We start from the raw sequence: 11414 nt of genomic DNA on the forward strand, positions 1-11414 counted from the left end.
TTGAATTGAAAGTTCTATTGCAGCACATTTAATTTGCTTAATTGCCCTCTTAATGGGCTTAATTGAAATGGATTTGGGTAGATCGAAACAATGAGTTTTAGATGTTGCATATGTTAAGCAATAAAAATAATTCTAATAATGCAAAATTCTTTTAAACGAAAGATTTGTTATTTGCGTGTAAATTATTTTCTTGGACGATGGTCAAACACTAATTGTGATCAATGAAACTAATCTAATTAAAAATAATAAATCAATTAATTGAAATAATTTGAAGTAAAAAAGTCTTGCTAAAACTAGAATTTTTTAGTTTAGTTTTAGCCAATAGGTTGTTTACAAACTAAAATAAGCAATGATATCTCATGTATTTAATTAAATGTGAAAAATGAAATCTAGTTGAATATGTGCATTGTTACGATGAAATATTATCTCATTTAAGAAAGAAAACCACTTTATGAATTTTACTTTTGAGGTTGTCGAGTAAATTCTCATAACAAAGAGAGGTATTTGATTTCCTATAAAGGCATCATTTATTAGTGGGCGTTTGGATAATATGTGGTTAAAATTGAAAATTAAGAATATTTGAAGTTGAAGCTGCAAAGATGGGTTAAATTCGTAAGTTGTCTTTAGGATATGAATTTCATCTTGAAAAAGATTTCAAGATTTGTCAATGAGAAAATATTTCACTCATAAAGCTCATCAAACTATTTTTTTAATATTTTACAAATATTGAAGTTTAATATGTGCAAATACTGATGGCCCAACCCATTATTAACAAATATTGAAATTCAGTGCTTGCTAATATCGAAACATTCTAAATGTTTCTCCACATACACTATTAACATATCACTTGTAAGGTTGGTCAAGTTACTTGTACAAACAGAAAGAGAAGCATTTAATTTTTGATAAGATAGCGTTGTTTGACCAAAAAAATATAGATCTTAGTTCAAATAATTAAATTTTTATAAATGAGGGTTAATCTTAGCTAACAAGAATATCTCTAAGATGAAGTTCTTAAAGAAGCAACAAATACTATGTAGACATACTCCGATAACGGCAGCAACATACAATAAACATTCCAAAAATCAAAGGCAATAGTGTAGCATTCAATATCAATGAATAGCAATAAATTGCATTTAAGTAAATAGAATGAATGAGTCACCCTAGAAAGGATAGAATCGGTGAATGTTCTTTCTAACAATGATAAGTGATGGACAATCCTTCGAATATTTTAGCTATTCTCGGATCTAATAAAAAAGTATAGACAAGAATCTCAGTGAAAAGGTGATGTTTGTATATTAGTAATGAGATCCGATTCTCTTTCTCAAGTCAAAATATATTTTTTACAAACAAATATCACATGTCCCCTATCATTATATCTTTTTCTATTTATGGGGAACATGTTCCTAAAAAGAAAACTTTAATAGTGCAAGTGCAGAGAATATCTACTAGGATATTTTCTTTAATGTCCTATCTTGAAACTAGCCGTTATAATTCTATCAAGAATCTCGACCACAGTCCTTGTTGACTCTTCGACCATGGCCTTTGCCGATAATTAGATTACTTTGACACGCGACGTCCCGAGAATGCTTTACTAGCACCGTTTTTTTTATTAAAGATGGATTTTGACCCCTACAAGCATTTATCCGAAGTTCGCACATCCATTATTGAGATATCTTATTCTAATATTGAGAGATCTTTTTATTTATTATTTTTTCCAGTAGGGTGGTGATGTTAGTTATCAATAGTTGGAGATTTGACATGACATGCAATAAAATAGGAAGTGTAGTGGCCATGAATTTGGTACTGCCCATTGATCATTAAGAATTGGATCGCAGGCATGAATTTGAACAGAAAATTACGTTGGGTGGATCTTTTTAGGACCGTCATTGATATTTTTTACCGTAATAAGAAAAGATTTGGAAAAATAGTCTTCGGACAAAATTTTGGGAAACACTTTTGAAAATCGTAAGAATTTTCCCATATGAAAAATTCTGGGGATTGCCATATTTCGTGGCAATCGTGGCGATCACCTTATGAAATTTCTAGCTATTCCTATGCTTTGTGGTAAATCATGGTGATGGCGATTACCAGAAACCTTCTCAAATTCTGGCCGGAAGTTATTCCCCTAAGATTTTTCTTATCGGGGTCAAAATATGAACTTTGCAACGAGTGACTATTTGTGCAAACCACCCGAATTTGCACGATTCTCGCCCAATTATAGAGCCCAAACAGATGGGCCTTTTTCAAACTTGTTCCTTCTTCCTCAGCTCTGAAGCCCAAACATCGTCCTTTCAAATTTGTGCCTTCCTTTAAAGTAAATATTGCACGGGGCGCCCCATTTGATCGCCCTCATTTAACCTATACTCATTTTTAAAAAAAGTTTTAACTTGTACCTGCTTTTTAAACAACTTCAGTCCCCTTTCTCCTCCTCCTTCTCCTCCTTCGTTTTCTTCTTCTTCTTCTTCTTTCTTCTGTTGTTGTTGGTGCTGCTATGAAACTTCAGTTCAAGGGATGATTGCCATAAATATGTTTATCAGATTATTTAAAAACAGATTATAAATAATTATGTAAGTTAGTAGACAATAATTATGTAACAGATTATAATATTTTCACGTACGTAAGTTAGTAGACAATGATAATTCTGTTCTTTTTACGTTTATTGTTTCCAAAATTTATGATTTAGATATTGTTGGCAATCTGATTATTTATCTAGTATGTTAGAAAGCTTTTTCAAAAACTTCAGCTTATATAGTGCTGAAGTTTTTATAAATGAACTAAATAACTTCAGCATCTTCTGCTGAAGTTTTTAAAAAAACTTTATGACAAAACTAATGAATCCAAGACAAAAAAACTTCAGCTTTTAGTACTGAAGTTTTTATAAATGAACTAAATAACTTCAGCAACTTCAGCTGAAGTTTTTGAAAAAGCTTAATGACAAAACTAATGAATCCAGGACAAAAAAACTTCAGCTTATTTAATTAGTGCAATTACAAACAAAAACTTCAGCAAATAGAGAATAAAACTTCAGCTACTATGCTTAAGTTTAGCAATTACAAACAAAAACTTCAGCAAATAGAGAACAAAACTTCAGCTACTATGCTTAAGTTCAGCAATTACAAACAAAAAGTTCAGCACACTTGCTACTTCAGGCCCGTCTACTAGAATGTTGAAGTTTTGCGTGATTGTCTTTGCTACTTCAGCCCCGTATGCTGAAGTTACGCGAAAAAGCGGGTACGTTTGCAATTTTTTTGCAAAGCAGGCACAAGTTAAAATGTGACCCAAAAAGCGGGTACAGATGCAAATGTCCCTCCTTTAAACTAGTTGCTCAACTAGAACCCAAACTTTACCATCTTAATTCATGACTTTACTGTTCTGCTTTTGTTTTAAATTCACAATTTCAGGTTCTAAAATAAATATCTAATTGGTTTCATAATTCAACTTCTTCTTTTTTAAATCAGAAGAATAATTTATTCTGGAAAACAAATTTGACTTTGAGAAGAAAGTGTTCTTTAGGGCATGCATAATGGGGTTTCTTTTCTTTCAGAGGCATGAGTAGTAAATTGCATATTACATTCTTGACAACATAATCAAATAAGAAATCAGTTCACATAAGGATCAACAAATGAATGAAAAAGATTTACATAGTAATAGCTTCCTTATATTACTTAAAGATAGGACAGAAAGAATGAAAAAGATTTACATAGTCGAATTGTATTAGTTGCAAATATGTTTTAGACTTTAGCACTTTACTGTACGCCTTATGCTTTTTAAGAGTGATTTTGGCTGTTCAGATATTTCTTACGTCTAAACAGGGCGGCTCAAGAAAATTGGAGGCCTAAAGCCAAACTTTTTTAGAGGCCTTAAACTTTTTTTTAAAAAAAATCATAATGTTATGGGCCTCATACTTTATAGTTGACATATGTAAATTCTGATAAATAATAATAGTAAAGCAATATACTACTATGAAGTAAAACTGTAAAAATAATAAATTTTAAATTTTAAATGAAATAATAAAATGTTAAAACAATAGAATTTGATTCTAGAAATTCATAACTCAATATGTCAGAATAAAATTTCATTATTGCTCCATTGCTTGAAATTAAGAATGAAAAAGAAGTAATCCTAATTTATTTAATGTCTTTCATCCGTAAAATGTCATCCGCTCTAGGAGTTTACACCTAACTAAACATTTAATCTTAAGAATCAACAAATCAAAGTAAAAATATTACCCGACCATGGTTAAGTATCCAAAGTTATACATTTAAGACATACGTCATACATTCATTGGCTTACTATACACATTCGATGCAGATAAATTTTTACCACTTTTCATCCCTTATCTTATGGAGAATAGACAAGTTAGTAAGAAGAAAAAGAAAAGAATATAAAATATAAGTTTTATGAAGAAGAAGAAGAAGAAGAAGAAGAAGAAGAAGAAGAAGAAGAAGAAGAAGAAGAAGAAGAAGAAGAAGATTGTTAGAAGGTAAATTAATTATAAGTCAACATAAATCACATTGGCAAAATAATTCTCTATCTTTTTATAAAATATTTATACTTTTTATCATAAATATTCAATATATTGTATATAAAATTACCATAGAATTAACCTATTATTAATTAAAAAAAATAAGGCCCTAATAATTTGGGGGTATATAGCCATTGCTTGATTGGCTTTACCCTCCAACCGGCTCTGCGTCTAAAAGAATATACATCATTTCTATTAATATTTTGCTATATTTGCATAATATTGGCATGTGTTTAATTTAAAATTGGTATAGGTAAGTTTACATGAAGTATAGTAGTGAGTCAAGATTTATATACTTGATTTAACTTATTTGAGAGGGAGACATAATTATTATCGTTGTTATTGTAATGAAATGGAGAAAACAAAAGGAGGGATGGGAGCCAACGAGGCAAAATCATGTAATGAATGACTATTTTTGTGAATGGAGTTCATAAACTTAAAGGACATCAAAAGAACATAATTATATGGTAAATCAGTAGCCTAAAGTTGGGTCAGGCCATGTTTGCCTTTAGTCTTGTTAAGCTAATCAGTTCCCCAAATGTGGAAATTAATTATGGGGCACCAAATTTAAACTTGTCCATCATAAGTTTTGATGCTTTACGATCTGTAAACGAAGAGTGGCAAAAATCTTTTACAATCTCTTATCTATACAAATCCTATAATATCTTGTTTCTTCCTTTTGCTTTCGTTTCTTTTTCTATATTTTATGTTTTGGTGGCTAGTGGAAGGAATAAATTTTCTAAACAATTTCCCCTTTGTTGGTAAAATGTTGTATAATTTTTTTTTTTTTTGCACAATATACCATCGAAACGTGTTTGGCAGTCAGAAGTAGATCCAGGATTTGTATAAATATGCACAAGTTTTGTACATATTTAATAATTTTTTGGGCAAATATACAGACTATGAGGAAAAGTAATTAATTGATTCAGTTAAACTCATAGCTTCTACACTAAATACGCCCCTGTCGGCAGTTAGTCATCTTCACATTTGTGATAGTTTGTAAATTGATAGGAAGGTGTGGAGGTCGAGGATTAAGGTTGTAGGTTGGGGGTAGTCGAGCGTTTCTCCTCGTTGTGCCGGCTAGTCTGATAGTATTTTGTCTATGATTGCTAGCGGTTTATGTTGTGTTTCACATTTTTTATGTCTTTCACATTTTGGCCTTTCTATTTATTTACTGTCTTTTACGATACCGATACTATTTCTCAAGTTTCTGTTGTTGTTACGGATCTATTGTCTCTGAGCCGAGGGTTTCTGCGTATACTCCACCTTTCCCAGACTCCACTACTGGGATCCTAGTGGGTTGTTGTTGTCATACATGGTAAATTAAATCAGAGGCGGAGCCAGGATTTTAAACTTTTGGGTTTGGGATTTTCATCGCCTCAAATTACTGGGTTCTAAATTAATTAATTTATACCTACTCAACGAGCTTTTTAAGATAAATATAGAGTTCGAACCAAAGCTACTGGATTCGACCGAATCCGCTTTCGCCACTCTAGCTCCGCCATGAATTAAATAGATGTTTTTAATACTACTCCATCATATTCATACCATGAATATACGAAACAAGAACGTAATAAAAGGAGATTTTGCATGTCAACGAAGAAAATATTACTACGACTGAAAAGAAAAATGCATGTGGACCTAGAAATAAATTCTTACTCAACCACTACGACAGACAAAGACCTTGTAGTAAGACTTTATATCTTTTCTTTAAAAAGAAATTTTCCAGTTGATTTGTTTTAAATTAAAGAAAATGGAATTGTTTTGACTCAACCAAATTGCACTTCTAAGCAATTGGCTCCTCTTCCTTTCTAAAGATTCGAAGATACTCCATTCCTTCAATTAAATTTTAAGTTGTCATCGTGTTGGACTGGAAATCAACAACCTGGCCCCTAAATTAAGAGCTGATCGACATAGAGCAGCTGCAATCGAAGAAGAAGATGAAGAAGAGATGAAAGCAGAAGTGTCTCAAATGACCTAGAAAATGGAAGACCAGCACATATAATTCAGCGGCTATCGGGCTCAAACAAGAAACTGGGCCAATATAACATATTGGTCCAAATAAACAAAATACTGGAAGCCCAAATATGTCATAAGGTCTGGCCCAATTTATTAACACATTCAGTCCATTTTTGTAGCATAGTGGATACAGCTGGAAGACATTTGTTCCTTCCAGAACATCAATATCCAAATGCAATTATAGATGCACATGTCATAGTGGAAACAATGAGTAGGATAACATATTAAAGAATGACACACTTGTACTTAGTATAGCTGTAATTGTCCATAGTCATCATTCCTATTTTTTAGGTGTATAAATTTGCATTCTGTACAACATATGTGGCATAACAAGAAAAGGAAATTTTCCTAAATCTCTACATAGTATCAGAGCAGTAGCTATCTGAAGTTTTTTTTTTCTTTCTCTTTTATTGAAATGGCACCAAACTCCACAGATGACTCTTCAAATATTTCTGCAGCTAGAACAGTTAACCAACCAGCTGCTATCATCATCGATTCCACTCACCTCTATTACCTTCATCTATCTGATTCACCAGGAATGGTTCTTGTCAACTCAGTTTTTGATGGAAAAGGATATGGAGGATGGCGTAGAGCCATAATTATTGCACTTTCTGACAAGAACAAACTTGGTTTCATCGATGGAACATTTTATCAACCAGATGCAACTTCCACTGATTTCAAGCATTGGAATCGCTGCAATGATATGGTTATATCATGGATTTTGAACTCTCTATCTAAGGACATAGCTGAAAGTGTCCTTTATTCTAAAACTGCAAATGAGATTTGGAAAGAACTTGAAGTTAGATTTGGGCAATGTAATGGTGCTCAGCTTTATCAGTTACAAAAGGAGTTGAGTGATATAGTACCGGGAACCTCTGATATAGCAGGTTACTATACAAAGGTGAAAAGGATTTGGGATGAGTTATATACCTTGAATACTTGTGTGCATTGTACATGTGAATGCAACTGTGGAGGAAAATCAAAGACTTTCAAATCCCTTCAAGATGGCAGACTCATCCAATTCCTCATGGGACTTAATGATATCTACTCAGCTGTAAGGAGTAACATTCTAATGCTTACCCCTTTGCCTAGTGTCAATCAAGCCTACTCTCTTCTCATTCAAGATGAGAAACAAAGGAAAATTCATGTTGCACAACACCCTGTCGAAACTGCTTTTCTGGCAGGAAATCAGCAAACCTATTTTCAAAAGTATGCTAATGGGGAAGGAAAATTCAAAGCAAACCTTGAAGGAAAGAAGAGTAACCTGATGTGCAACTATTGCAAGAAACCTAGCCATTCCATTGATAAATGCTATAGAATCATTGGTTTTCCCTCCACTTTCAAGTTCACCAAATCCAGAAAATATAATGGAGGAACTCATAGCAATGCAACAATCATGCATGAAGAAAACACAGCTTTGACAGCAAACACAATGGTAGAAAATACAGCAGGTAAAGTCATAACTCAAGAACAGTTCAGTCAGCTTTATCAACTTCTTCAACAAGTAAAGGTACAATAGGGTGAGCAGAGTTCTAATGCAAATGTTAGTGCCAACTGTGTTGGTAAAACCATCAATGCCCCTAATCTATATTGTCTTTCCTGTTTTCCTTACATGAATTCTACCTCCTGGATAATAGATTCAGGAGCTTCAGAACATATGACTTTTGATCATTCCATTTTATTTAATATAAAGCCTCTAACCAAATCTCTATACGTCAATCTGCCGAATTCATATAAGGTTAAGGTCAGTTAAGTTGGTAGTGTCCATGTTCTGCCAGATTTAATCCTAAATAATGTGCTGTATGTTCCAGATTTCAAGTTTAATCTAATTTCAGTTCACAAACTCACTAAACAACTCATGTGTACCTTGATTTTCTCATCTTTTGGTACATTCTTGCAGGGCCCTTCACTGAAGAGGCCAGTGGTAGTTAGTGAAGTGAAGGAAGGTCTATATCTACTTAATCCAGTTTTTCTATGTTCCGGACAAGTTCATGGAAATCAATCATTTTTTAAGTCTTTTTTTTCTTGCAACAACTTTAAGAAGCACATTGTGTCTCATTCAGTTTCTTGTTCAGCTAGAGTCAACTCTAATGTAAGCCTATGGCACAAAAGATTGGGGCACATGCCCATATCTAGCATGCAAAATCTATCAAATTTTCATTTTCCTTCTCTTGCCACATTTAATCATCCTTGTGATGTATGTTCTCAAGCTAGGCAGGCAAAGTTGCCTTTTTATTCAAGTCATATAAACACAAATTCCGTTTTTCAACTAATTCATGTTGATACTAGGGGACCTTACAAGCTCCCAACACATGACGGTTATAGATATTTTTTGACTATAGTTGATGACTATAGTAGAGCAACTTGGACCTATCTATTACGAACAAAAAGTATGCCTTTTCAGTTTTAAAATCTTTTCTAATAATGGTAGAAAGACAGTTTTCCACAAAAATTAAAATCATTCGTTCCGATAATGCTTTGGAATTAGGATCAGGATCTATTCTTTCAAAAAAAAATCCTCTAATGGAATTCTTCATCAAACCTCTTGTGTTGCCACACCACAACAAAATGGAGTGGTTGAGCGAAAATACAAACATCTTTTAGAGACATGCAGGGCTCTATTATTTCAATCTAATCTCCCCACCATGTATTGGGGTAATTGTTCGTTAACTGCTACTTTTCTAATAAATCGATTTCCCTCTAGAGTTCTTAATTTCAAAACACCTTTCGAAATTCTTTTTGGAAAAGTTCCATCTTATGATTTTCTCAAATGTTTTGGTTGTCTATGTTATGCATCTACTTTACCTCATCACAGAGCAAAACTTGAATCTAGATCTGTCAAGTGTATTTTTATAGGTTATCCTTTTGGAAAGAAAGGCTACAAATTGTTGGATCTTCAATCTAAAGCCATTTTTATTTCACGAGATGTTATTTTTGATGAGGACATATTTCCATTCTTGTATCCTTCATCTGAACAACCAATTTTTCCTAAAAAAGTTTCTACTATTCAAGACCCGAATCTACTATTCAAGACCCGAATCACTCTTTCTCTCCATCTGATATCCATTTTTCCACAAAGTCAGATTCTAACTCCCCTATACAACCTTCCATAACTTCACCTCACAACGCTCCTACCTCATCTCCTATCTCCAAGTGTATTTCCTCTCCATCTTCCCTACCCCTTCCACCTGAACTAAGGCGGTCTACTAGGGACCACAATCCACCATCATATCTGGCAGATTATGTGTGCAATGTTGTGTACTTGACTGATCTAACCAAATTTTGTCTTGCAACACCAATCTCACCTACTACTATGAATTTCACTGACCTCTCTCCTACAAACCAGTTTTTTTTAACTCTATCTCTCACATCGTTGAACCTACAAGTTTCTCCCAGGCAGTTTTACATCCCAGTTGGCAGGAAGCAATGACACAAGAACTTCTAGCTTTGGAAACCAATCAAACCTGGGACGTGGTTGAACTACCGAGAGGCAAGAAATCTTTACCTTGTAAATGGGTTTATAAAGTTAAATACAAATCTGCTGGAAGCATTGAAAGATTTAAATCTTGCCTAGTTATCCGCGGGGACATTCAAAGAGAAGAAATAGACTACACTGAAACTTTTAGTCCAGTGGTGAAAATGACAACTGTTAGATGTATTTTAGCAGTTGCAGTTAAACGACACTGGAAACTGTTTCAATTAGATGTCAATAACACTTTTCTTCATGGTGATCTACAGGAAGAAGTATATATGAGATTCCCCCCAGGATTGCCTTCACCTTCTAATAATCATGTTTGCAGGTTAAAAAAGTCCTTATACGGACTTAAACAGGCTTCCCGGCAATGGTACGCACGACTTACTGGTGTACTAAATTTCAAAGGATATTCTCACTCTCTTAACGACTATTCTCTATTTTTCAAAAAGACAACTGCTGGAATTTCTATTGTTGATGTTTATGTCGATGACATACTTCTTACAGGAGATGACCCTACAGAGCTTTCTAATCTCAAAGAATTCCTCAATTTGGAATTCAAAATTAAAGATCTTGGAGAAGCTAATTATTTTCTTGGCATGGACTAAGGGAACAAAATGGACTAATTATCAGTCAAAGAAAGTTCACCTTGGAGCTTCTTTCTGAATTTGGTATTCTTGATTCACGGCCAGTCTCATCTCCGCTAGACCCCAGTTGCAAGCTTCGAGCCGATGTTGGCGAACCTTTTCAAGACCCAACTATCTACAGACGACTGATCGGAAAACTCAATTTTCTAACTTATACTCGCCCTGACCTCTCCTTCGCAGTTCAGCATCTAAGCCAGTATATGCAAAGTCCCCGTACACCTCATTTCAATGCTGGTTTACACTGTCTTTGTTATCTGTTGTCTTCACCATCACTTGGGCTTTTCATGAATTCGACCTTTCTTTACAATTAACCGTTTTTGTGATTCTAATTGGGGAACTTGTCCGGAATCTCGTCGCTCAATCAGTAGTTTCTACATCAACCTCGGAGGATCCCCTATTTCATGGAAATCAAAGAAACAATCTTCAATATCCCTTTCTTCTGCTGAAGCCGAATATCGGTCTGTGAAGAAGGTTGTTTCACAACTTACATGGCTTGTACGCCTCCTCACAGATCTTTCATTTCCCCCCTCGTTGCTAGTCTCCCTTCACTCAGATAGCTAGGCGGCTATTCACATCGTAAAAAATCCCGTTTTCCACGAACGCGCAAAGCACGTGTAAATTGATTGTCATTTTGTCCGCAAACAGTACCTCACCGGACTCATTTCTTTGTCTTTCGTTCCGATCAAATCGCAGCTAGTCGACATCCTCACAAAACCCCTTTCCGGACCCCTACACAGGGCCATCGTCTCCA

At 34.2% G+C, this 11414-nt stretch overlaps 1 protein-coding gene across 1 annotated transcript; it reads left to right on the top strand.

Annotated features, from left to right (window-relative positions):
* The first annotated feature begins 6959 nt into the window (after positions 1 to 6959).
* Positions 6960 to 10624, top strand: LOC138890175 (uncharacterized). The gene is made up of 4 exons (XM_070173539.1): positions 6960 to 7995; positions 8182 to 8288; positions 8445 to 8636; positions 9941 to 10624. The coding sequence occupies exons 1-4, from the start codon at positions 6960 to 6962 to the stop codon at positions 10622 to 10624; spliced, it is 2019 nt and encodes a 672-aa protein (XP_070029640.1).
* Positions 10625 to 11414: the final 790 nt, after the last annotated feature.

The sequence above is a fragment of the Nicotiana sylvestris genome, chromosome 4 (assembly GCF_000393655.2).
Source record: "Nicotiana sylvestris chromosome 4, ASM39365v2, whole genome shotgun sequence".
Taxonomy (NCBI): domain Eukaryota; kingdom Viridiplantae; phylum Streptophyta; class Magnoliopsida; order Solanales; family Solanaceae; genus Nicotiana; species Nicotiana sylvestris.

Bases quoted from the DNA above. Each gene is read 5' to 3' on its own strand.
- LOC138890175 (XM_070173539.1), top strand. From the start codon at position 6,960: ATGGCACCAAACTCCACAGATGACTCTTCAAATATTTCTGCAGCTAGA. The intron at 8,289-8,444 runs GTCAGTTAAGTT...ACATTCTTGCAG, and splicing joins CGAATTCATATAAGGTTAAG to GGCCCTTCACTGAAGAGGCC. The intron at 8,637-9,940 runs GTAAGCCTATGG...AGTTTCTCCCAG, and splicing joins CAGCTAGAGTCAACTCTAAT to GCAGTTTTACATCCCAGTTG.